This window comes from Caretta caretta, chromosome 26 (assembly GCF_965140235.1).
Source record: "Caretta caretta isolate rCarCar2 chromosome 26, rCarCar1.hap1, whole genome shotgun sequence".
Taxonomy (NCBI): Eukaryota; Metazoa; Chordata; order Testudines; family Cheloniidae; genus Caretta; species Caretta caretta.
The window spans coordinates 12393013-12420950 of record NC_134231.1 but is presented as its reverse complement, the minus strand read 5'-3'; the positions used below and the strand labels follow the sequence as shown (position 1 = coordinate 12420950).

At 46.1% G+C, this 27938-nt stretch overlaps 1 protein-coding gene across 2 annotated transcripts in view; it reads right to left on the bottom strand.

Moving 5' to 3' along the window:
- LOC125626497 (hexokinase-2) overlaps nt 1-27938 on the bottom strand; it is a 62052-nt gene that overhangs the window by 28816 nt on the left and 5298 nt on the right. For both annotated transcript variants that reach the window (XM_048829538.2, XM_048829537.2), the window contains exons 2-7: nt 19205-19367; nt 8442-8590; nt 5423-5542; nt 2506-2601; nt 799-898; nt 3-186 (exon numbers count right to left, since the gene is read on the bottom strand). In XM_048829538.2, the coding sequence (XP_048685495.1) occupies nt 3-186; nt 799-898; nt 2506-2601; nt 5423-5542; nt 8442-8590; nt 19205-19367 (812 nt within the window). The remainder of the gene's footprint in view (nt 1-2; nt 187-798; nt 899-2505; nt 2602-5422; nt 5543-8441; nt 8591-19204; nt 19368-27938) is intronic.

Sequence of the window (27938 nt, the reverse complement as noted above, 5' to 3'; positions counted from 1 at the left end):
ACAGTTGTTTCCCTGGATTGAGCGAACCCATGTCGATCTCACGGTCGAACTCTGTCCTGATGTCATTCAGCACGCCGTCATCTCCGAAGGCTCCCCACTCCATGTTTATGCACATCCGCCCTTCGTCACCTTCCACCAAGTCAATGTGACGCATCTCCTCCATGTAGCAGGCATTTGTACCGGTTCCTGTGCCAAACAGATCACAAGTCAGTCACCTGGGAGAGGGAGGGATGGGGTCTTCGTCACTGCTTCCCACACAGAGCTCCTACCCATCCTATAAGCATGGCCTAAATTGTTTGTTCTTAGATGCACACATTTACGCTTGGCCATACTGAAATGCATCTTCTTTGCCTGAGACCAGCTTATCATGCGATCCAGCTGGCTCTGTATCAGAGCCCTCTCCTCGTCCTTATTTACAATTCCCCTTCTTTGGGTTGTCTGTAAACTTTGTCAGTGATATTATGTTTTCTTCCAGGTCATTCATAAAAATGTTCCATAGCGTAGGACCAAGAACTGATCCCTGTGAGACCCCTAGTAGAAACACTCAGTGATGATTCCCCATTGACAGTTCTATTTGGAGATCTGTCAGTTAAGCCAATATTTCATGCATGCTACGTTCATTTTGTATCGTTCTAGCTTCTTAATCAAAACGTTGCATGGTACTAAGACGAACAACTTACGGAAGTCTTTGAATATTCCATCATCGCTATTACTTTCCTCAGTCAAACTTGTAATCTCAAAGAGACCTCGAATGGTTGGACGGGATCTATTTCCCATCAATGTTACACTGCGTCTTACCAACAATGAGCCCAACTTCGCAGTTGTGATCATCATAGCCGCAGGTCATCATTGTCCCTACGGTGTCATTCACCACGGCGACCACGTCAATGTCGAAGTCCTGAAACAGGCAAAGGGGAGAGACATCAAGTCAAGTTTGACCAAAACTTCCCGTTCCCTCATTACTAAGATTGATTGTGGGGGTTGGGGAAATCGTTACTTTAGAGGATAGAAAGAGTGAGGCTCCAAGGCCAAGATTTGGGATCCGTGCCTACAAATATTCAGCCTCATTTGGGCCAGGATTATCAGCTGGGACTAATTATTTTGGCTCGCTCGATTTCTCAGTGCTCAGCTGGAGACACCATGAAGGGGAAGATGTTCACAGGGCAGGTGGCTCAGCACTTCTTATCAGCTTCCTTCTTAAGGCATCTCAAGGTCAGCACTCGAAATCACTAGCTCCTTTTGAAAACCATGGCTCAAGTGGGGCTAAACGTTCATCAGCACAGATTCAGTGACGGAAGAACATTAATAGGCTGCCTATCTTTAGTAAAAATTGTTCCTTTTATAATGCTATTCAATGTCAAAGCACTGCACAAACATTCATTAAGGATCTCAACACCCCCTTGAGAAGGGTAGCTAAGTAGCCATGTTACAAATGGATTTATCTAGACTTCTATCAACCACCTGTCCCTGACACTTCGTGTTTTTAGAAGACTAAAAGTTATGATACAGGAAGGAAAACTTGCAAGAAATGCAATAAACCGTATAGACAATGTCATCATGCTCATGGAAGTAACTTCACATCCAGCCAGTCCACAGCCCTCTCCTGCCCCAAAATTTAGGAGGAATCCGTGTTGATTGGTGCTGCGTTAATAAATCTAGGCTCTGGCAGATCCAGACTAAGAAATCCAGGCTCTTGCAATGGGAGCAATTCTGGAGGAATCGACTCCTCCTGAAAGACTCCTGGCCAACCTCCCTACTTCCTGCTTTAGTCACAGGGCTATCAGCTCAAGCAGTCAGCTGAGGAGTCGGTAATGTACAAGGAAGAGAGGCATAGCCAGATCTCAAGCCATTTAAGGCTTTACAGGGAAAGATGGGGAACTGGAGGCAGAGGTTACTACATTTGTTTTTCTCCCTATCTCCAGTCCTTCCGAATGCCAGAATAACTGTGATATCAGAAGGTACACCAACAATATGCAATTCAGAGCAGGGGTGAATTCAGCGCTGAAGTAGTTCTTTGAGTACACCCACTTTCACAGCTGATAATGCAGTTTGCAGGAGAACAACATAAGAAAAGAGCAGAACACAAGCATGAGGAAGCACGAGGTTTGCTGTAATCCTCAACCAACAGAATCTAATCTGATTTAAAAAAAAAAAAGAGGAAGTTTGTTCAGGTTTTTTTTTTTTTAAAAAGAGCACAGCTGTCTTGCACTGGTTTCCAGATGAAGCGTGCATCAATCCGACCGACAACCCTTGAATGTGTCGGGTCTGAAGCCAAGTATAGCCACTGCTGGCATTTAGATAGTGCTTTTCCCAACCTGGAGGAACCCAGTCTATGCGAACACCTTGAAATACAATACCTTCCCTCCTGCGTGGAGGGCTGTAAGCTAGATCGAGACCAGGATCTATACATATTCTCTTTCTTCTGTTCCAAAGCCGAATAGAGTGCCCGGGGCGGAGCAGCTGATTCCCAACAACCTGGGAGTTCAGCACACGGGTAATGCTTACCCCTCGTTTCTTGATGGCTTTACGTATCATGGCAACCACGTCTTTCCCCTCCACGCCGCTGGATTTGAACCCTTTAGTCCATGTAACAAGGATACTCTACGAAAAGAAATCAGAACACCATATTATCAAACCTGGAGTCTTCAGCTGTCTTTCACTAAGGCCCTATCGCTACCCTTGGGATTTTTGCAAAAAAAACAACCAAACAAACAAAAAAACCCAACCAAACATAAAAACCCTTCTCCACTGTAGATCAGCTGAACTGGTATAAAAGACAAGGGTTTCCACTGACGCAACTTATTGCAGTAGGTTCCTGGGACGGGTTGCAGCACTGTCGTGTGTGTAGGTTATGACTGTGTAACTACATCAATATGAAAAGGAGGACTTGTGGCACCTTAGAGACTCACAAAAGCTTATGCTCAAATAAATTTGTTAGTCTCTAAGGTGCCACAAGTCCCCCTTTTCTTTTTGCGGATACAGACTAACACGGCTGCTACTCTGAAACCTACATCAATATGGTTACACTGGCAAGGAGTCTACACTATAAACTTACATCGGTATAACTACATTGCTCAGGGATATGAAAAATCTACATCCCAGAGCGATGCAAGTTATACAGACCTGGTGTAGACAGCGTTATGTCAATGGGAGATAGATTAATGACACTGACGTGACAAGCAATCCTGTAGGCATAGCAGCATCTTCGCTGCAGCGTTTTACGTGTTAACCTGCCTTGAGTCTCAGCAAGGCCCAGATTTCTGGAAATGCCATCAAAATACAGATGGGATGGGGAATTAGTCATTTACTTCCACCCGCATTAGAAATGCTAAACACAGGGTGAGGCTGACCAGATTCTACAGAGTCAGATGCTTCCCAAAGAGCTCAGGGTGTCATACGACTTCTGATTAAAAACAGTCTTTGGTGCTTGAGGTTTTCCAAACAAATCTAATAATCTGCCCTGAGCAGCAGAAGGCACTTTGCACCTGGGACTTTTACTATGATTAGTAGGTTTAAGAGATACTGATAATAGCAGGAATATTTTGGCCGTACAGCCGTGGAATTTGATTAGCTCCCACTCTGAAAGGGTTTCAGAGACATCTTCCGTTCTCTCTTATACAGAGCTTTTCTTCCCTAGGTCCCAAGGAGCTTTAGAATCATAGGGTTAGAAGGGACCACAAGGGTCATCTAGTCTAACTCACCATCTGTGAAATGGAGACTTTGTGAGTATCTTGGCAGGGAAACTGAGGGAAAAAAAGACAGAGAAGTACCTTGCCCCAGGCCACCCAATGAGTCAGTTTCCGAACCAGGAATAGAACCAAGATTTCTTGATGCCTCTCCCCACAGCTTTCCACGAGATCACCCTACTTTCCCCAAGAGAGCAGTATAAAGGAAAGAAAAGTGAATAGAAACTTATGCAGCATGTGGGTGCCTTTACGATGGAGTATTCGCTGCACATGGAGGATGTGCCAAAGGGACAGAAAAATACCCAGATGGCTACATTTCTGAGAGGTGAGTAGAATTTTTAGCATTCCAGTTATAATGGCAGGGAACGGGTAGAAAACGAGACCCACACAAGGATGCTAGGTACCAGAGGAGAGGGTACATGACAAGTGAAATGACCCGCATGCATCCAGAGGGCGCTAAACGAACAAATTTCACCTTGGGAACCCAATGCCACAGACAGTCCATCAGGTCACCAGAGTCCCTCCATGTAACAAGTCAATAGCTAAGTACATCTGACAGCACATCAATCCCTGCAGGAGTGCCTGCCCCCGCTCGCTGGTAGAAGCATTGCCAATGACTTCAGTGGGAAGAGGAGCATGGTGCACCATGAATGATGCGGAGCTTGACATGTCTGTTTGCATGTAGCGAGGGGACACATGTCCTGGGGCATTTGGAGCTGCTTTACCTCACGCTGCACACCTTCCCCCTACCCAGTGCCTGCATTCAGTTCCTTTTCCACCTGCCCTGCTCCCATCTCAGTCCTCAGTGTTACCTTTGTCTCTCCTTTCTGTACCTGGGGCTCCAGATCTGTCTCCACCCTGCCCCCTCTGCCACTAACAGCCTCTCTCGACATATGTGATAAACAGCTGCCCCCATCGGCCATCCAATCCTTCCTCTAAAATCCTCTTCTCAGCCAGCGTCCCAGCACACAGCTGGTGTTATTCACAAAAACAATCCCAAAAGATAATCAGCTCGGAGCCTTATAAATAACACTCCCTTTGCAAACTAGGCTGCCCTCAAGAGCAATTTTACCCTCCTCCTTTGTTTCTTGTCCTTTCCCCACCTTCTCCTAATGGTTTCTTGTCATATCTCATTATCTTATTTCCCCAATTTGGAGCGTAAATGCCTCAAGGCAGCAAATCTTCTTCGTTACTTGTCAGTAAAATGCCTTGCACGTTAATGGTGCCGTAGAAACAGATCAGTAATAACCACCAAAGAGTTGAAGTTCCATGTGTCAGCATGCAAAAGAGGCACTTCCTTACCTCAAGTTAGCTAACATGTGGTAACTAGCAAGAGATACAACCCACATGAAGACAGGGCAGTTTGTTCAGATTTTACTTCATGTTAAGTACCGTATGGTACCTAACGCACCTTTCTTCCTCGTGAAGATGCGTCCATAGTGTATGAAGACACGCTTAAGGTCTTTGCCGGTTTAAGGGAACAGATGTAAACTAAACCGAAGCAAGCCAAAGTCCACACTGCTTGGCACCAGTTTAACTAAATTGGTTTAAAAAAATCAATTTAAGTCAAATTGACGCAACTTCCATGTGCAGACCAGGCTAAAATCATATGGTGTGATTAAAACCTAGCTACTCTTCTCTTTTGCCTCGCCTGGTGGCTGGTAGCAGCCCAAGCCTCAGCCTGCAGGTCAATCTATTATGGCTTACAAGCCAGAGAAGGTAAAAGCTTCACATACCTCATCCAGTTTGGTTTGGTGGCAGGGAAAAGAGAAGGTGAATCCCAGGGGCAGCTTCTTGTCCTTCATGTTCAGCTTTTCCATGAAGTTAGCCAGGCATTCGGCAATATGATCAAATAGCTGTAGAACAGAGATCACCACCCATTAGGCTGCTCAGACCCTGAGTCGCTCTAATCTGTCTATTCAGCGTAAAGACCCAATCCAGCACCCATTGGAATGGATCAACACAAAGTCAAGTCAGGATCATTTCACAACTGAATGCGCTGGATCCTACATTACACTGGGTGCCACTGACTGTGTTTCGCTTGCCAATGTCTCTCTCCTTTATTCAAGCAATTCAGCTATTAGAGAGTAACCCTCCCCACAAAAGGAAACTTTTGGCCACCTCATGTAAGCCTACCCATAATACTGGAGGAAACTTTCACAGGCATGTTAAGCATTCCCTGTACTGCACCTGTATTCCTGATTGTAACTGGTTTGGTATTCGGGGACTTTGCAGACCACATTGTAATAAAAATCCAAATAGTTATTATTAAGACTCACTTATAAGTTGCCAATGACCATGGTGTCTAGGTGTAGTTTGCTTAGTTTAAAATAAATCCTTAAGCATGTCTTCTCTGTATCAGCCTGGAAGATTTTCAGAGACAGACAACTTTTGGGAAAGGAATTTGATCTCGTGGTTAAAGCAGGAGATTTGGGATTCAGGACTCCTGGGTTCTCTCCTTAGTTCTGCTGGTGACTCTTTGCAAGTTTTGACAAGTCACTTCACCTCTCTGCACTTCAGTTTGCCCCCTGTTATAGCGCAGGTAGACGGAACTACCTAATTTTTTGTCATGTGCTTTGAGGTCTTGGAATCTAGGGTATTAGAGAGAGCAAAATACTAGGATTCCCCATGACAGTTCAGGATGGTCCAGTACTTTGATAAAGAAAAAACCTCTCTTCCTTGGTTCTTTAGACCTTGCCTGCACTGAAGATTTGCAATGAATTTTCACAGAGATATGTTACCATAATAAATGCAACTGAGATTTAGTTATGTCTTCACCAAAGATTTGCAGGGTAGCTCTTTTAAGCAGTAGCCGCCCACCAGTGCAAACCCCTAGCGTAGACAAGGTAAACGGTAATAAGCAGCAGCTTTGTACTGGTGCATTGAACTCAGGTGTCAGGCAGGGGACAATGCCAGGGCGCAAATTTGTCTATCTGCACATGGGGCCCAGTGGGTGGCTGGAATGGAGATAAATTCCCAACACAGACAAGGCTCTGCCTGCTGCATCACCCAAGCTGACTGTGGATCGATCCTCAATATCCGTTAGTTTCCTTCTTCTAAGTTTTCAGCAGAGAACAGAGCACTGAACTCGAGTTCCCTCAGCTGTTTATTCCAGGCATTTCCCCCCCCTTTGCCAGACTGTAAACCCCGGGTAGTGACGAATCTCATTTAAAGCATTAACATCTCTCTGCAAGGCACTTTAAAGCGCCTTCTACGCACAAGGCTTTAATGAGAAAAGCGAAGACAGCTGGACAGACAGATTACACCAGTTTGTCTTCAAGTGGTATAAAGCAAAGAGGGTGGGGCGGAGGGGATGACTGGATTACAGTTTTAAAACTATATTCCCTAGGACTCACACACAACATCCCCCTTAACAGTCATTTACTATTATCTTATTCTGTTTGCATTTATTTTGTGTCAAACTCTATTTTCTCCCATACAATGCACACTGTTATTTTATTCCATTTGTATTTATTCTGAGCCAAAATCAACAGCCCAACAAAAGGGTTAGGAGACAGACAGTCGGACAACGTGTTTCATCATCTGCCTGCCTCTGTACTTTACACTTACACAGCTCTTTAATGAAGTACTTTGAGATGGAGAGAGAATGGTGGGCATCATTAGACTCACAAGTCAAAGGGAGAAACAGAAGCACAGAGCAGGGAAGGGACTAGCAGGTTGGTGGGAGAGGTGACAATGGAACCCAGGTGTGCTGACTCCTAACAACTTTAATCCCCACCACGTCAGCATCTTGCAATGACACTAAAATTTCCTTGCTCCACTCCCGCCCTCCTCTATCCAGAGAGCACGAGCCTCATACAAAGCTGCAGAGGATGCTCTCTGAGCACGTGTCATCACAGTACCCGCTGGGTGTCACCCCCTCACGTGGACAGCGAGAGAGATTTCCCTGGACAAGAAAGTGACTATTGATGATTACTTCTGACCAAGCAGAGGAGCATCTTTCCACTGCATGGTGCCAGCAACTCCCGAGGGCAAATATGATGCTGCAAGATGACATGTGAACTGATGGGCGGTGGCCGCGTGGGGGGGGCCTTTTATGTAAGATTTAAACTGGGATTAGGCACAGTTGCGGGAGGATGGAATCAGAGGGGAATTAGAGCTACATGCACTGTGCTTTACTCCTGTCCTTTCAATGCTGGCATCATCTCAGGGCAGACCAGAGTACCACCCTCTCTGGGGCCAAGATTTTTAGTGACTGGCAGTTTTGTATACTCAACATGAAACACCCTTTAAGGGGCCTAATTTTCAGAGAGTGCTGCGGACCTGCCTTCTGAAAACAAGGCCCTGTTATGGGGTCTCAAATTGGGCATCCAACGGCGGACACGTTGACACTAGGAAAAAAGGTGCATTTAACACTCATTAGAAATCCCTAGTGGAGAGATGGCAAGTTGTAGTCTGAACACGTTAGTTGTGAACCCTAGTGTAGACACCTGCCAGCTACCACATGTTAAAACACAAACTGGCCTGTCTACACTAGGGTAATGGGTGTTAAAAACCCACCTTCACTAGTGAAGGCAAGGCCCAAGGTACGTGAAAATTATTAGTTGCTTTTAAAAGCCTCGGCCTTTTGCACTTACCCAGCCCCGATGGCTGTCGCATCTGAGCATGGGTTGTTTCCTTCTCGAATACCCAGGAGAATCACGTCAGGAAGACATAGCAGGCTGGGTGAGCCAGCGAGAAAGTGTGTTCAGGAATAAAGGGTGGTGGGGGGAGGGGGAGGAATATTAAACCTACCTGTACCCCACTCCCACGCATGAGATCCTCTGGAATGGCATAGATCTGATTCTCCATTTCTACCTTCCGCAGGCCATTATCAGACACCTTCACTCTCAGCACACGGAAGTTCGTGCCGCCAAGATCCAAGGCCAAGAAGTCTCCATTCTCTGCAGGCGCAAAGAGAGAAGAATATCGTGTTAGAGGCCTCTGTCTTATTCTCACACACACACACTTAAAATGGAGCTATGAAATGACTGCCTATTTACATGGGCCAGATATGCTACCGCTGGCAGTGGTACTTGGCTGCTTTTAACAATAAGCAATAGTGGTTTCATGCACTTTACTGATTTGCTGAAATCTCTCCGTACAGTGCAATCGTCCTGCAATCCCTGCTCGGGCAGACACAACCAGCCAGCTCCACTGCAGAAATAAGGCACAGTCAGGAAAAGGGCTGAGTGAGCCTCTCTCCTGGCCAGACCCCCCTGACACAGCCCTGAACAGAACTTGAAGTTTCTCTCAAGGAAGAGTGATGGCCATACTCCCAATGCCTGCCCGCCATGAGGGAATCCCTACCCTCAGCACAGCTATCCCCTAGGGTGGAGGGGGTGAAAAGTACCCCCTCAGGGATGAATCTGACCCTACATCCAGAGACCCCTTCAACCAGTTAAAATGCAAGCAGCTCTGTGGTGGCGGATGAGGCAACAATGGGCCACAGCAAGTTGCACAAGGTAGTTGGGGAACTGTGGCCTGTGACACAAATAGCTCATACAGAGGAGTTATGAGATCTTCCGTGTCCACACAGAGCAGACAGCAACGCTGTTTTTGAGGCTGGAGCAGCCTGGTCTTAGTTAGAGCAGAGGAATTGAGCCAGGAGACCAGATGCAGTTCCTGACTTTTCCACTGCCTTGCTGTGTGACCTCAGGAGAGTCGCTCCATCTCCATGCCGAGTAATTCAACCCCAGGGGACCGGTTTCAAAGCAGGGCTTTTCTGGAGGAAGGATTCTGAAGTGTAAATAGGACAGACTGAGTGATCACAGAGGGACAGAATGGAAAGATGCCTCTGAAGCATCCCAGGACCATTGCCATGCGCTTGGGCAAACTTTGTAAGGATGGGGCTCCATTCTCCTCTCATCTACACTGGGATAAAACCGGCACAAAGCCCTGTGGCCAACAGGGAAATGGGAGTAAGAGCACTGTACTAGAAAGAGAGCTTAACACATAAGGCTCTGTATCAGAGGCCTGTTGTGAGGCCTGAACTAAAGTAGTGGTCAAGCCTTGCTAATATAAAGCAAAGTTAGCAAGAGCCAGGCGGAGAGCAGGAGTCAGGTTCTTCCCCATAGGGTCCAGGTGGGTTTGTACTCGACACGGTTAGGTACCACCGCTTGCCACAGCCCATGCTAGCATGGCTAGGCTACTATTTGATGACAACTAGCAGTGAGCAGGTCTGCTCGAGCTGGGAATCACACCCCCCAGCTTCAAGTGTAGACGTAACCTAAGATTGTGAGCTAGTCAGATCCTATGGCGATGTGACAGAGGGAGGCAGAAAACAACATAAGAGATATACAACCCTAAATCTCAAGGCTGTCTCCAAATCCCTCATCATTAGAGGGATGCAAAGCAGCGTAAATCATCTACTACTTGAAAGCAGTGTAATCTACCAGCATGACAAGCAGCGAGGGAAAGTGAATCGAGTTTATCTGCCTGTTTTGGTTGCTGTTAGCGGAGACACAACACAAATGCAGGCGAGAGACTCAGATAACGCAACGTGATTTGGCTAGGTCCCTCGGGCATAGCTTAACACACAGCTTCTCTGGAGTACGGCCTCCCTTTAATTAATTTGCTTTAGGAAGCCTGTAACGATTCACAAGTATTACTGAGCTGAACCCACCTCCCAAAGGAGATGGGAAGCTAATTCTATTTTTTAAAAAAGCATTGACTTTGCAAGAAATGCAAAGCGGGGGGGGTGTTGGAAAAAAAAAATCAGAGCTGAAACAATTGCTCATTTCTGTAAAGCTGCCTCTTCTACCCCCTGCCCTAAATCTCCTGTTTAAAATATCTTGTACTCCTGGAAACTAATAACTTGCCAAGACCAGATCCCAGGGGATAATTTCTTTAAAAATCTCATCCAAAATCATCCTTCCACAAGAGATCCCAAGCTGCCACGATGAAGAGAGTTTAAACTTGAACCAGCTCAATCTCTTAGCAGTAAGGGCGGTGTGATGCCCCATGGGACACCAGAGTTAGAGGCAGTGGCCGTGCACTCCCTTGCGAGAGATCGGAGTTGGATCTCTCACTCCTGGGGCGGGCAGGCCTTGTGAGGAAGGTGGCTGGTCAGCAAGGAAAGGAGGGAGAAACAGGTGCCAGATTCTCAAGGACACCCTCCTGTCAATCCCATTTTATCCTCCTCAGCAAGCTAGGAAGAGAAAGCTTTGCCCGAACTGTAACACTCTGGTTACGCCCTAATTACTTACACTCATGTTATAAGGAGGAGCTGCCAAGCTGGTTAGGTCATTATCTAGCAAGCACTGGACAGCCCCCCACCAACCCATCTTTATAAGGATTCAAACAACATCCCCACGCCCAAGCCAAGCACCCGAGAACTATGGGGTGTTTGAAACTGGGACCCAGATCACAACTTGTGCCTTCTCTAACAATAACTCAATGCCTTTGAGCATCCTAGATCAGGGAACTGTCTCTCCAGCAGCTGCATACAACAGACATCTGCTTACAGATGTCTAAATCTAGAGCTTGGGATAGGTGCCGTGAGATTTATTTTTAAAAATAAAAAGTAGACACTTTAATTTTAGGTAGGCTGAGAATCAGTGACAACGAAGCTTGGCATAGTACCCAGATGATAGAGCAATTTTTAAATATAAACAAAGACTCTTTCAGCCACTCTGCAAGGTAGATTTAGCCTCATCCCCATTTCACAGATAAGAAAACTGTGGCAGAGAGTGGTGTCTTTTGGGACTTGCACAAGGCCACAACAATTCAGGGGCATAGCTGGGATTTGAACTCAAGAATCACAAACTTCCATTCTATAGCCATATAACCCCAGCAAGGCACCACTGCTTCTCTCCTTGAGATACCCAATTTGCAGGTCAGGTAGCTTAGATCACCCTTGCATCAAGGTAAGAGGGTCTGAAAACTAACAAGCTTCTTAGTTTCTCTAATTCTTGTAACGGTCACCAAGACAGCCCTTGTCTATATCTGGGACTCAACCACCAATGAGCAGCAATGGGTTTAGCTTCACCAGTACAACCTGTAGGGAAAGCCAAGATCTGCACTGTGTTCAAGACAGGCTAATCCCAGTTACAGAGAAGGCCTGTGTTTCATTTCCAAAAGCATTTCTCAGGTGATCGGTACAAAACACCTGAAGGGACATTTAGAAGCTGCCAGGCTCTAAGGATTTTCAACGCCCGTTAAAATCACTGACTAGGACCGAGGGTGTCAACGATGTTGTCAGATGTCACCAGTGTGGTGCTCTGCTCTGTTCAATGTTGATAACAGTTGGCTGCGTGTGTGTGTTCCCTCTCTGTGCTGCCCCGGCTCCGCAGATCGCCAACACAGAAAACCCCGAGAGAACCCCCAATGACCACAGACTCCGATAAGGTACAAAGGCACCCAGCCAGGTTTATTATCCCTGGATCAGATGTCTACAGTTCTGCTAGTACATATGTGCTCCCTGACAATGGATCGGCTCAGTCAGTGGCAGGATTTACCATTGCCCCCTAGGCCAGACAATGAAAACTCTTCAAGGGTGCATTCTTATACACAAGTACAAACAAGTTTCACATCACTCCTGACGTATTGAGGTACACCCCCTCGACGTAGTAAGGTGCCGCCTCGCACCTTGCACATATTGGTTCGAACAAAACAACTCTATCCATCATAGTACCCTTTTGCCCCTGTCTTCAGGATGGGTCTGCCTGTTCTTTGTTATCTCTGTGAAATGTGCAAGTATCGGAGTGTTCTGGTATCATCCTGGCATATGTTTGTATCTCTAGTGCCCGGGACCTTTTAGGTATATGTATTTTTGCAACATCAGCCCTTTCTTTGCCAGCTTCTGTGACAGGGCCTGCCTCTGGGTCACAGTGTAACTTTGCTTTATGTTAACAAAGTCTTGACCATTACTTTAGTTCAGGCCTTAGGCCTCATACTAGGCCTCTGATACAAGGGTTTATGTTTCAGGGCCTCATCTTACCACAAGCCCCTCGTGGGAGGTGCTCAGAATCTGGCAGCATCAAGCCTTTTGAATGTGAAGTCCTTAGGGCACAGACTAGGATTTCCTCTAAGTCTTGTACCGCACCTTGCACACCAACAGCAGCCAAGTATTCAGTAATATGGGATGTGCAACATACCCAGGGTCACACAGTCTTACCAAAATAGCGTCCATCCAGGGAGCAACTCAATACCTGTTGCCATAAGAAACACGGTAATTATAGTTGATACCAGCACGAGGATCGCAGGACACACGAGCAGCAGAAGTAAAACAGCCACCCCTGGGGCTTTTAGGATCCGTTTTAATGTCAAGGTGTTATAAAGTGTCCGATAGACGGGACTGGTCATCCAGACTGACTCCCAGAGTTTTTGGGGGAGAGGAAAATGTTCTGGGGTAGGAAAGGAAGGCTTTTTGGGCAGGATGTTCTTATGAAGTGCAAAATCCAACTACGATTGGAGATGCCAATTAAACAATATTATTTGCATTATGGTAGTGCGTGGAGGCCCCAGTGGAGATCATGGCCCCCCTTGTGCTAAATGCTGCAGACACTCAGGGTATGTCTACCCTGCAATCAGAGGTGCGACGGCACCACATGGAAATATACCTGAGCTGGCTGGCGTCTAGCAACTGCAAGTACCGACGGCCGTGACCCTGCGGCAGCATCAGCTGTACAAGCCTGCCTGGGACGCTGGGTCATTCCGCAGGCATCCAGTCTGCGCTGTAACAGCGTCCCTGCTATTGGTAGCTGAAGCTTGTCTACACTACAGCGGCACAGCTACGGGGCTGCAGTCGTGCTGCTAATACTGTAGTATTGATGCTTCCTACCTTCCTTCTGTCGACCTCGCTGCATCTACCCCGGGAGGAGTGGGGGAGCGACATGACCCATGCTTGTGTGAGCTTGAAGAAATAAAACTGAAGCCCCGAATCCAAAAGGGGACTGAAATCCTGTGGCTTACACCATCCTCGGCCTGATCTGAGTAAACAGGTGCTGGGACAGCAGCTCTGGAAAGGGTTATTTTTCGCTTAGCTTTAAAATGTACTTTTAAATTTGTTTTCCCCCCGTTCTCCCCACCGCGCCCCTTGTACAGAACTTTAGAATTCCATGACTGTGCAGACTGAGACTCCACTGACTCACACGCAGGTCTGCTGAAGTGATCTGGAATATTCAATCCAGTCAGCTTAAAAAAAAAAAAAAGAGAGAGAGAGAAAAATTGGAGCCGCTCCAGACTTTGTCCACCATGGAAACAAAGGGGGTAGGTGGGGACACACCACAACACAGCTTTGTCAATGGCTTTTCTGTGCCTGTTACAATCTCATTGTTGTGGATCCACCAGCTAATCCTATTGCTGGGATTATTCCATAAAGTTTGGATCATTCTAGCAAAAGAACCAGGCTGGAAAAAAGGGCAAGCGTTCTAAACTTCAACACACCTGTGCCAAATTCAGCTGGCACAGTTATAGGAGTAGCTTAATATTGCTTTCAGGTCAGTGTAAACATATGGAGGAACCCCCAGTGTAAACCGTCAGTTCAGAATCAGGCCCAGTAAGTTAAGCAGTTTAACCTGACAATTAAAATAAAAACCTATCATCAGATGGGAACGACTTTGTTTGGTTCTGTCAGTACCGAGTACAATACAATACCAGAGCTGCAGTTTCATGCAGATCAGACATTCTCTATAAACTATGAGGAGTACGCTGGCACTTTAAGGACTAACAAATTTATTTGGGCACAAGCTTTCGTGTGTAAAAAAAACCCACTTCTTCAGATGCATTTTTGCCCACGAAAGCTAATGCCCAAATAAATCTGTTAGTCTTTAAGGCGCCACCGGACTCCTCGTTGTTTTCGTGGATACAGACTAACACGGCTTCCCCTCTGATCTATAAACTATGATATATTTAAAATCCTTCAAACCCACATGTGTTGTGACCTGGCTTTTCCAGGTGGGGCAATCACACAGTTCTCCCATTTACTTCAGGTATGGGTGCTCAGCATTTGGAGGGGGGGGGGGGAATCTGGCCTTGAGGTACCTAAGATCCCCTGAATTTCAATGAGTTTTGGACTTCTAATGCCCTTAGGTTTCTTTCAAAATCCCAGTCTAAGTACACTGATCTACTTGGGGATTCAGGCATTCCATTGAATACTGTGTTAGTCTAATTCCAATGTGGGTATTATACTCATGCGTGTGTGCAATGGAGTACCTGTCTATGGTAACATGGGGAAGGATGTAACATGAAGAAGAAATTACATCTTCGGAATGAAAGTGACATTTCAGGATTCTATCCCATAGGGCAAAGCAAAGGAGCAAAATATTCCAGTAACCTGGCTACCACAGATTTCAAAAGAAAAGTAAAACAATCAACTGGCAAGGTATATGAACTGCCTACGCTGTTGAGAAAACAAACCGAGCCTCTGGAGATTAAAACCTGGTAATTGAACACACCATTCTTTCCAGCAGGACTTGTGTTTGCTCAGGGTCTAAGCAAGAGGGTACAGAGATTGGGTCTCCTCTCGCTTACTCTGCAGTGCAAGTCAGGAGAAACTCTGTTGAAGTCAGTAGTGAAAACAGAAGAGAATCAGCATTGCTGAGAGCAAGCTGCATGTTCATAGCTTCCAAGAGCCATTTCGCTTAATAAAGAAGGTGTGGCATAAAATGGGTATGCAAACTATAACACTGCACCCTCCTGACTAATGCTTCCTCTATTTGAGGCCAGCGAAGAGATGGGGAAGAAGGAAATGGACAAATGCCACCCACACTTTCAAGTGCTGAGGGGAAAACCCACAAAGCTGAGAGGCACATTTAGATCAGACTTCACTTTCCAATAAAATGTGCCACTTGATTTGCCTTAGATTCGTTTTCTCTCTTGCAGCATGTTGTTAAAGCTAGACATGGTGCTGGAGCAGTCACAAGCTGTGTCTCGATTAACCCTTCATGTGGCAAACAGGCAGTGTGAGTGGCAGGAGCCAGCTTATAATGTTCTCCTGGGGACAGAGCCCAGCTGCTTGTTCAGATGCAGCTGACCCATCTCAAAAGCCCCATATTTCATATGGTATTCAGAGCAAAACATTGGTAGCAAGAGTGCCTGGTGACCCAAAAGGAGCAGTAAGGATTTCCTTTAAGAAAGATCCAGCTTGAACAATGAGAGGAACACAGAGCTCTGACAGTACAAGGTCAGTTGCCTCGCTTTTGCTATGTTACCTATGGGGAGATCGCAGCCTAGAGAATAGAGTGTTGGACTGAGAGTCAGAATACGTGGGCTCGAGTTCAGGATCTGACACTGCCCACCTCTTATGTCTCAGTTTCCTCATCTGTGAAGTGGGGTTAATGACGCCTCCTTGCCTTCGTAACGTGCTTTGAGATCTACAGATGGAGAATTTGAGGACTTCAATAGCTCAGACATAGGTGAGAGGTTTTTCGCAGGAGTGGGTGGGTGAGATTCTGTGGCCTGCATTGTGCAGGAGGTTGGACTAGATGATCATAATGGTCCCTCTGACCTTAATATCTATGAATCTATGAATGCTGTATAAGAGAATTACTATTGGTCTTTGTCTACAGGGGAAGCCTCCTTTATCCCTAACACCAATTCCCTCTTAGCGAAGACTCCAGAGACCCTGCTGCCCATTACAATATATTGTACCAAACTGAGAATTGAGCTCTTTTTAACTGTCCAACCACATCTCATTTGAGTAGGTGCCAATGTATTTGGGAACCTGATCCTGCAAGATACTAACAGCCCTCAACTCACCCTGAGGAGGTGCTGTGCAATGAGCACCCTCAACTCCCATAGGGCCTTAAATTTGCAACATCTGTCTGCTTCTGAGCAAGACTGAGTGGATTACAATTACTTCTAAAATGTGGAAGGGGCACTCATGTTAAGTATTAGACAACCAAACAATTCCATCTAGATGCTTATACAGAACAAGGAATTGAACCCAGTGCCTTAGCCACAAGACCCAGAGCAGAACCTATGATGGAAATGTATCCCCACCCCGCCCAGATTAATATTTAAACAGGACAGAACATGTGAACATCAATCACTAAGGAAAAAGAGCAAATGGAGTGGGGACAGTTTGTTAAAAAGTTTATGGTGGGATGTGTCCATCAGTGACACAATCATTTGGCGATTCAATATTAGGGATAGATTTGAACCGGGCTCTCGGTTTGCACCCACACAGTAGCGGCTCAAAGCTGACAGCAAGGGCCAGATTCTGCTCTCACTTAGGCTGACATCAAGGGAGTAACTCCCTAGAACTGACGGACTGAGAGGAGAATCAGGCTCTAAGATGTTCAGGCTGCTTAAATCTCAGCTCCTTTTTAGACTATGGGATCTCAACCACAGGAACAAACTGAATCTAACAAAAAATAAAATATTCACCCCTGATGGAAGAACCTGTATGATCAGAGAACTCCTCTCCCCGCAAAAGATATAGTTCTCCTGAGAGAAATCCCTCTGCTGAATCTTTGCCCAAAGGCATAGGAGCAGCAGTAGACTGGCAAGTCACTGTGCATCGTTGGATGAAACATTACCCAGGGTAAAGTTTAGAGCTTTATTGTTTAAAAAGCAGAAGATGCAGCAGCTCCAGGAAAACACCAAGATTCCTTCAACGCTGCCTAAGGCTAGCGAAACCAGAAACCACCTCCGGATGGGATTTGGCGTAGGGTTTGTATGGGGACATTGACATGCCTAGCAGAAACGCATGGCAGCGAATCTCAGAGCTCGGGGCTACAGGCTCGCGGGGCTTGGGCTACGGCACTAAAAACAGCTACGTAGACATTCGGGCTCAGGCTGGAGCTCGGGCTCTGAAGCCCAGGGACAAGGGTGAACTTCACAGCCCAAGCCACGATGTCTGCCCTGCTGTTCTGAGCACTGTGAGCCTGAGTCTGTAGACCCGGGCTCTGAGACTCACTGCTGCAGACACACCCTATGATGGCTCGGGGTCAGCGACACCAATGTCAGAGGAGCTGTTCTCACGAGACTGCAACCCAAAGAAGGGGACGCTCCGGGGCTCAGCTGGTCTTGCCAGACGCCTGCGACGTGGCTCAGAAAGGTGGATGAGTTACAGCGATGGAACAAGCCCTTCCATATACACTAGGACATTACAGCACCATAGCTACCCTGCTGTAGTGTAGACAGGACCACAGACAGAAGCAGCCAGGGGAAAAAAAACCCAAAGCAACAGCAGAGCAGCTGGAGACAGAAGGAGAAATGCAGACGGGTGCCTTCTTCTACGGCTCAGTTCCTCCTCCCTTTCCCTCTCCTGGATGCTGGCCACCGGGTCCCAGGTTGGTCGTTTCGATACAAAGTCTTTATAGCGGTGCCACCGAGGTCACCACGCTCTTTGGGCCAAAGAACCACTCCAGGACACACGCAAATACAGGTCCAGTGAAGTGGAATTTGCCCCAGAGTCTTCCAGATCCTCTACATACCCCTAGCTCACCCAGCTGATCTCCTATCTCAGCAGTCGTTGACCCATTCCCCACCCCTTTCCCTGCACTACTGATGCTGGTTCAGCTCCCCCAGGGCAGCAATGTTGGGAGAACCAGCGTCACAAAGACACCAGCTGCTGCCAGCATTTCAGCCGTCATGTCTCCTGTCCTGCGCAAGGTCAGTCTAATCAACCGGGTTACTTAACACCTCAGCCTCTTGGCTACCTTAGGGCTCCCCAATGTTCAGCTCTGCTGGAGGGAGGTCAGCAACTGTGGGAAACCACTGCCAAATTTCCTTCTGATGTCTTCATCAGGGGCCAGGGGTTATTCCATGTCACCCTCTGCATGTAATTGACTCCCTGACTTTAAACCAGAAATCCTTCTTTTCTCCCTAACCTAAGCCTCTCAGCGCTCTTTAAAGAAACAAACAAATCCTACACCCGGTTTCCTGACAGTCATTTATCTAGAAACTTTCCTAACAAATACCCCAGCTGATTTATTTATTGCTGGTCCTGAACGCTTTAGACAGATGTTACATCAGCAAATCAGTTTTAAAGGTAATCTGGTGATTGCACAGAGATCACAACGATTGGAGGGACAGTAATAAGCTGCCTTGGCTAGGGGACCTGGGAGAACAAAGCTGTCAGCCATGGGAGGAGTTTGTTGCATCTATCTAGGTTATTATACCAGCATCATTGTAATATCTGAGCACTTTCTGGGCACTCCTATGCTAGGATAGTGGCTGGCAGGAAGTGTTCAGTTAAAAGGCTCGACTGTGAGTGTGTATTATGGGGAGCTAAGGTTTCCCATTGTCACTCAGAGGTCAGTTGGCCTGCTGGCACTCCCAGCCCCTTGTGTTCTACCTGAGACTGTTTCTGTCCTGCAAGAAGGGGCATTCTCGGCTTGCGACCCCAGTGTGAATTAGGCGCAAGTCTCTTCAAGTCAAGAGAATTACACCACCAGGGCAAGTCGGAGAACTGGACCCTTCATTCCCCAATTCAAACACAACAGGAGGACAAAACAATCAGGAAGAGGGTGTAGAGAGGAACAAATAAGGAACAGAAGAGATCATTCCTCCACCAGCACCCCCACCCACATTGTACGCAGAACAAGCAATTCCTTGCAGCACTTTACCTGTTCCATCCGGGGTGGATCTCACAAACGAGGGCAACATTTTCACCGACGCTGTGGGGTTGGTGTCTTCTCTGAGACCCTTCTCCATCTCCTTTCGGAAGCGCTCAGACACCTCCTGGAGCGTTTCATCGGAGAGCCGCATGTGATAGAGGTATTTGTCAATCTGAAAGGTGTAGGAAAGCCAGTGGGTCAGCATGGGGGTCAGGCATTGTGGATGGACCCATGAGAATATTACCCAACCACGGGTCCTCGCTGGGGACTGAACCAGAGACCCTCAGCACCAATGCGCACCGGCCTTTCTCAATGGAGCAAAAGGAGTAATTCTTTTGGCAACAGTAGACTATCGTCTTCTCTATGGACCAGCTGCTAGCATGGTACATTTCCATACAGACATAGCACAGCGTTTGAAAAGGACCAAATCAAGCTAACGCCTCAGCTCAAATCACAACTAACACTCATCAGCTGAATTGAGTCACTACAGATAATACTTTGTGCTTCCCACATGCGTCCCTTCTCAGTGTCAAAGCGCTTCTCACATTAAGGAAGTAAGCCTCACAACCCCCAGGCAAGTCAGAATTATCCCCATTGTACAGAGGGGGAAACTGAGGCATGCAACTGCCTGGTCTGCTCTTCAGAGTTGCCAAGCACCCATCACTCTCATCAAACATTAATTGGAGCTTCTGGTGCTCAGCATCTCTGACAAATCAGGCTATATGTTACTCGTCTGTGGCCTCGTAGAAAAATTGAGGCAGAAGTAGGAACTGAATTCAAGATCCTCAAAGGCCATTGAATGCCTTAGTTACCAAGACTCTCCTCCTTAAGGCCTTTGAAACTAGCCAGCCTGTCGGTCTCTGGGAATACCAGTTTTATATCAACAGGGCAGGGTAAGCTGCTGGCCTCTCCCCCCAGCCGGGAAGGACAAACACCATGGCAAAGTTAGGATCAGACTTTCCACTCTGGGCTTCCTTTATTATTCAAACACAATAAAACCGTCAGAGTCCCACACCTAAACTGAGTCTTTTCCCTGACCCTAGACGGAGACAGCCAACCCCCGATTGAAAACATCCCTGCAGTTTAATTACTTGGTTTAAACAAATTAAAAAGGCACGTTCCTAGGCCAGCAACATCCAGCTGGCTGAGAAGTGACCTCATTCATGGACGTGGCCATATGACCACTAGGGTGAGCAAAATAAGTATCATTTTAAGGGCTGCTTTCCCCCCTCCCCCTTTTTCATTCCTTGTGTGTTTTCGGCCACACTGCCTCCTAGTTGCTCATGCATTTGGGACCAGATCCTCAGCTGGGCTAAGTCAGCTTAGTTCCATTCAAGTCAATGGCTCTACACCAATTTACACCCCCTTGGGATCTGTCCCTTGAATCGCAAACATATCTTTGCTATCCAGCCAGGATATTCTTACTCCCTAAGGAAAACTTCTGGTGTGCTGAATAAAGTCACAAAAAGAGGCCAGCAGAGGACAAGCTGACAGGCAGATGTGAACATGCAAAGAGTGACATCTGAAAGGGCTTGTCAGAGCAAGCTAGACAGGATTCCTTTATGGGACCTTTAAATACCATACAGCGGGGAAGCCAAATACTTATCTCCGCTTTCCCAGCTATGTGCTTTCACTCACAGGAAATCAGTTCCCACACAGCCCACATACCAATGCTGAGGTAACAGCCTTCAGTTATGCACCCCTCCTCCCACTCGGAGTGGAAAAAAACATGAGAGGAAAAGCACATGCCCAAATCCTCATTTTTGCAAGAGTTCAGGATCTAGGACTCTGGGCCTGTCCCATCTCCAGACTGCTCAGATGTTTGGACATGCTGGAAAGTCGAAACAAGAGCATAGCCAGGGCAAGTGGGAATGTGCTTGCTTTTTAAAATCAGATTAGCCAGGCTGTTTGTAACATTGCAGCCTTCAAAGCCTTCAGGAGCGGTTAGTAGTTGATGCATTGGACACAGGGCAAGGGGCACAATATTATTTCTCAGCTGTGAGCTTAATGCTGGAGGAATGAAGTCATTGTAAGTATCCTGCACCGCGGGTCCTTGCTGTTCTTCAGTTGTGCCCTTTTATAGTCTCCTTGGGAGAAGCCAGCCGTGCAGTTAACCAAGAACGAACTCAGCCATCTAGCAGGAAGATTTCACATGGGGTTTTCATCAGGCTAACTAGGCCTGCACCCCAACACCCTCAACTCTTGAAGATCCATTATCATCACACCCTGGGCCTCTCTTTAGTGAGAAGTACAGGCAGTTTTGAGGAGCCCAGTCGGGCCGTGCTCACCAGAGACACACACCCTCCTTCCCAAGCCAAAGTATTTATTTTTCCTCCCTTTCCCCACTTCACTTCTGATCCTTCTCTCCTGCTGCCCCATGGTGCTGCTGGTGGAAAATCTTTCCTTCCCCACATGGTAGCCAAGTGCTTTCCAATCACTTGCCAGCTGAGATCTACAATATTTGCTCTTCCACCTCCACCTATGGCAAGGTACAGCGAGCAGAGAGTTTCAATACTCTTGCTCAACAGCAGATGCCACGGTGCCCGGTTTGGGACTACATGGTGATGCACCTTGGCTGATCCCCACAAACCTCTCTCACTATAAGTCTGGTGCTTGCCAAGATCCTGATGTACTTACGATTCCATGGTATTAAAAATAATCAGCAATGTCAAGAAGCGGGGTGACCTTCCGCTAATTCCACAAAGCTCTTTAAAACCTGGATCCATCATCTCCTACACACTTAGACTGAGGCTACTAGCCATTAGTCTACCTTCTAGCTAACACAGGCAAGGCTGTAAGTCATGCTATCCCAAAGCCAGTCTGGGGAATAGCATTAAATGAATTTAAAAATACATATAACGTCAGCAACTACATGAGCTAGGTTAGAGAAATGGCCAAGTTTGGTTTCAAACTGAGGTCCCATTGAGCAAATAGTCCCCGCAGCTGAGGTATTAAGGCCCTGATTCAGCAAAATACTTAAGCATGTGCTTTACCCTAGTGATTTCAGGGACTACGCCGGGTGGGACATCACCAGTCTGAAACCAAGACTGACCATTCTCATGGAGCTCAGAGTTATAAACAAGTGTTTTATTGAATCAGGGCCAAAGTGATGACTCTGGACTCCAAGTAAGTTATAACGAAGCAGCATTTGTGGCTATTCGGACGGCATACGGGATGCTGAAATGCAAAGCTATTTGGAAATTGACTGTGTTATTTAGGAATGACCAGGAATGAAACTATTTGGCAATTAAATATATAACCCCACAATGCTATGTTGTTCCAATTAGCCATCTGTATTTAATGTAAGTAAATTTACATCTAATTATACAGGTACGATCTGGCAAGATGGGAGAATTAGTTTGTGACTGTGACAGATGAATGCCTTTGGGGAGGAACATCCTCGTTGGTTGTTCTACCTTTTTAAGATCATTGTCAATCTCAAATCAATAAGTTACTCGAGTGCAATCTGGAAAAGGAAATTTCTTTGGGATGGAAAAAAGTTTCACAAGTTAATGGTGTTTCCCTGAGGAAATCGAAACCAGGTAGGTGGCAGAAAGTTGTAGTACTGAGTTTAAGATGGCATGTGTTATACACATTCATAGCACACACAGCAGAGAAAAACATTACACTTGGGCAGAAGTTTAGTTCAAACCTCAGGAATTGTTAAGATTCCAGCAGAATGAGACACGAACAATCTGGAATGAGCTACGGAAAGACACCTAAAAGATTCATTTCCTGTTCCTTATTCTCCTATTAGCTATTGTCCAGACACTGTAAAAGCAAACCCTGAATCACAATTAGAGATATAAACTAAAGCAGGTGTAATGAGTAGGGGGCAATTTAAAATAGCTACCAGCTATTCAAAAATACCTCCAAGCGTATTCTGTATAAAGCAGAAAATCAAAGTCTAAAAACTAAGTCCTTGAAAAACTGACTATGGGGTAGTCTGCTTCTTGTCCTAAACTGTTGAACAGCTGCCGTGTTTCACCCCAGAGGTGGCTGCATTTCACCCGTGGGTGACAGGGTCCCTACATAGCCCTTACTTCACAGGTGTATTAAGAGGCTTATGTAGTTCATATTAGAGAAGTGTTTTTGAGATGCTCAGCTGACAGAAATTGTAGGAGACCTAAGCAATGATTATGAATAACTGCAATCCCTATTTGTGGAATTCAACCAAAGAAGGGAAGAAACTGCAATTACACATCTTTTACCATCCCGCATGATCTCTGTTGGCAGCATAGCTTTGGGAGGAATAAAGTGGAGATGGCCCTGAAACCACAACCCCAGAGCGAAAGCAGCCCCAAACTTTAAATTCAGATCCACATCCAAATTCTGCAGCTCAGGCCCATCTCTGTGTGCACACGGCTGCATTCCTGTAACGTGGGGACTGGTTACAGAAACCCTGTGCAAAGTCCAGTGTTATTGCCAATATGTTATGACTGAAGCCTCCATCAAATTATAGAGAAAAGGGAAATGAATATTTTAAATATACACTTATTTCACCTTTAGATAATGGTTGGACTTTTTGAGGGTAGGAAGTGAGAAATGATTAATACAAAACAAGGGAGCTCATGGCTGAAGAACAAGTCTCAGCTAATTTTGGGTGGCCACTTGAGAAGAATTTGTGCAGTAGCAAAGGACAGGACAGATGTACCTTACTCAATGGACAAGTTGTGAGGTTTCTCCTTTTCCTGCAAACTTGTCTCCCTCCTCTTGAGCACATGAGGCTAGCAAGGGGCTTGATTCTGTATTTATGTCCATTTTGTTTTCTGGCTGGATAAGATGTAAACCTCCAGGGCTGTCGATTTAGCACTTGGTTCATTTTCTGTCTTGTTACGTAGCATGGCCTACTGGATAGAGCACTGGGCTAGGGCTCAGAATACCTGGGTTCTATTCCCAGCTCTGCTACCTGCTGGGTGACCTTGGGCAAGTCACTTCCCCTCCCCGAACCTCAGTTTCCTCATCTGTAAAATGGGCATAATGATATTGCCCTCCTTTGTAAAGCGCGTTGAGATCTACTGATGAAGAGCATTAGGTATAGTTATTACTTTATTAATACACACTTATATTATCTTAGCACCTAATAGCTCCAATCAGATCAGGGCTAGGTGCTGTACAAACACGTAATAAAAGACATTCCCTGGCTTTAAGAGCTCACAATATAAAGTGTACACCTTAAGCACCTGATGCTACAAATATTTAAGCGTGTGAGGAGTTTTGTTCAAATTCAGTGCAATGTTTTCATGCGGAAAGAGTTAAACCCCATGCTCGAGTGCTTGCAAGATTGGTACCATCAATGCAGCCACTTGTAGAAGTAAAATCACTCAGGAGTAAAAGCACACAAATGCTTGAAGAATCAGCAACTCCCATGGAGTTAGTAACAGTACTAGGAGCAAAAGGAATGAAGAATCAACCTAATGGTTAAAGATTAAGGGTAACATTGTATGGATTAAAGCAGTACTCCAGTTATGTGGATCTTTTGTCTTGATTCTGTTTCCCCAATCGAGTGGCAACACTTATCTGACTACATCTGAATGTTTTGTAAATCATAGCATGATAGTAGCTTCCTGTTAAGTACAAACACTTCCTGCATAACAAAGATAATGCAGCATGGGAAGTACTACAGAGCTGTTTATTTTAATGCAAAAGAACCTGGGCACATGCTTGTCTTTGAAGGAGAGCAATGCCATTTGCCTTTTTCTATGAATCATCACTTCATTTTTTGGCTGATTTGTTCAGCTCCACAGACATGGCAAGAATTAAATTCAGAATAAATGTGTCCGGTTCTACAGTGTTTTCTCTCTCTAGTTCTTAGATCTGCTTGTGCATTTTAGAAGCACTGAGAGAATTTAATGTTAAAAAACATTAAAGGCCTTTTTTTTTGTGGTGGTGGTGGTGGACTGAAAGTTCGGTGTGTGTTAGAAAGAGCTTGTGTTTAAGTTGCAAAGTTTGGATCTGGATTTAACAGCCCCATGGTGATCAGATCAAATCTGGGATTTTGGTTTGACCTGCTCCACTGACAAGCCATTTACAATAGCTAGCCACAAATCAGGATGTGAAATACCCTTGAAGTTCAGAGGGTTAGTTTAGGCCTGATCTCTGCATAGAAGTTCTGCTTGGTATCAGGAACCTCTTCCCAAGTCCCACAGGATGGTGGCCCCAGTAGGTTTTCATTTTTACTCCCTATCCCAGCTACGGATTAGTAGAAATGTAATTAAAAAATGAAAGTTTCTCAAATTCTGAAGCACAAAATAATACTTTGAGGTCCTCTGATGAAAGACACTGTACAAACATTAAGCAATTCTCAAAACATCCCTAAGAGGCTGGCAGATGGATCACCTGACCTGCCACTAAAATGCAGTCACTTTGGTGGGGAATGCAGCAAGTGTTTAACAGCAGAGTGACACTGCCCCCAGTTTAGGACAGGAAGCAAATAATCACCCATCTAGCACTTTGTATCATCAGTGGATTTCAAAGTGCTTTGCAAAATTGGTGTTTTAATCCCCATTTTACAGAGGGGGAAACTGAGGCACAATGAGGCGAAAGCGACTTGCCCTAGGTCACATTCTGAAGCCGCAGGAGTACAGGGAACAGAAACCATTTCCCAGCTTGGGCCTACTGCCACAGCTAAGACCATCTGCAAACATACTGGTAAATTTAGGTCGGCAAATGTGATCACACGGGTGAGCATCAAGGGGTGGCCTAACACAACCCACACACACACACACACAGCTTAAAATCTTAGGGACAGAAGGAAGAAATTCTGCCACCTACTAAATTACAAGTCACAATATGCTGCGTGACTGTGTTTTGGGTACGGATTGCTAGTATTGACACTGATCCAGGAATTGCTCAGCATTTTGCAGGAAGATGCTGCCGGCCCTCACTCCCAACTGACTGCCCTGGAAGAACTCGGCACTTTGCAGAAATAAACCCCATTGTGACTTTACGAGAGCAGCAAAGCCTGACACTCCTCCCGGATCCTATTGCAGCACACTACAGCCTGAGTCACACAATTTCCTGTACAGCCAGTTTCCTCCCCACCCCCCTCCCTCAGGAGTCTCATTTTACAGGACAAAGCATGCGAACGGGACGCCTCGAGGGGTGGGGAGTAAGGAACCGATTACTAAGAGAAGTCATGCTACAGTGCATCATCAAGGACCGACATAGTCAGTCTTGCCCTCACCGAGTATTTTACGAGAAACCAGCTGCTGTTCGCAGCAGCCTAAGTGCAGCCCCCAGGAAAACCCCCACCCCAGCGCAGGGAGCATTTGACGCTTGTGGCTCAAAGCACAGAAACCAGAAGCTACTGTGTATTCCAGCCAAGCTTCCATTCAGCTGCTATCAGCTACTGCTGTTGCCACAGGACAAGAGAGGCCAGACAGAGATGAACTGTGATAAAACAGCCTCTGGGTTTTGTTACCTCATTTCTCCCCTCCCACATACACTTTATATTGCCAACTCTTAAAGCCAGGGAATGTCTTTTATTACGTGTTTGTACAGCACCTAGCCCTGATCTGATTGGAGCTATTAGGTGCTAAGATAATATAAGTGTGTATTAATAAAGTAATAACTATACCTAATGCTCTTCATCAGTAGATCTCAACGCGCTTTACAAAGGAGGGCAATATCATTATGCCCATTTTACAGATGAGGAAACTGAGGTTCGGGGAGGGGAAGTGACTTGCCCAAGGTCACCCAGCAGGTAGCAGAGCTGGGAATAGAACCCAGGTATTCTGAGCCCTAGCCCAGTGCTCTATCCAGTAGGCCATGCTACGTAACAAGACAGAAAATGAACCAAGTGCTAAATCGACAGCCCTGGAGGTTTACATCTTATCCAGCCAGAAAACAAAATGGACAGCAGGAGGACCCCACCAAAGTCCCTCTACCTTGACACGATACTATTGTCCAGCTGGCTCATTGTGCCCCCAGGCCACTCCACCGGAGTGTGGTGGTGGGACTTTATCCAGTCCCCCAATGGCAGGTATCCACAATGCAGAAACCACCACAATGGGACACTGAGCAGAGAGGCCCTTAGAAGAGCTGCCTGCAGGGCAAAAGTGAAGGGTATTGGCTGGGTATTTTGAGAAAGCTTGTCTGCCACAGACATTGCTGGACTCGTTCAGTGGCTGGAAGTTGCCAGTGTCCAGGGAACCATCCACCCACCATCCTTCCCCAGCATAACGACAGTCACAGTTTAAAAGGAAGACAATGACACTGAGATTTAAGAATGACTCCAAGTGACAAGGGGAAGAAGACACTTAAATCCTTCCTCTAAGCAAGCGAAAGAAAGAGCCAGTCACGTCAGAAAATGGTCAGATGGACTGGTATCCAAAGGAGAGTGGAAGTTTTACAATTCTGCAGAAGATGGAAGGTTGATGACTTCCACATAGCCGACTTGACTTGAAGAGACAGACAGAGACACTGTACTGAAAGGGCGGCCTCATTATGAAAGTAAAATTAAATAACTTAAACTTAGCTATTATCCCTAATTCGTACCTTTAGCTAGAAGGAAAAGAAAAACATACCAGCCCAATTTTTCAGCTCTGAATCACAAGTGTCCACATGCAGTTAGTACTTTTCCTAGCATTATTTCTGCCACAAATGACAGCAGTTAAAACATAATGGTTCAATCAACATTAATGTATGAGACATGCAGCACCGACCCAGTGAACGTGCCACATTCAAATATTAATAGTCTTAGTGTTTTTAAAGCACCTTTCATCTGTGGATTTCAAAGTGC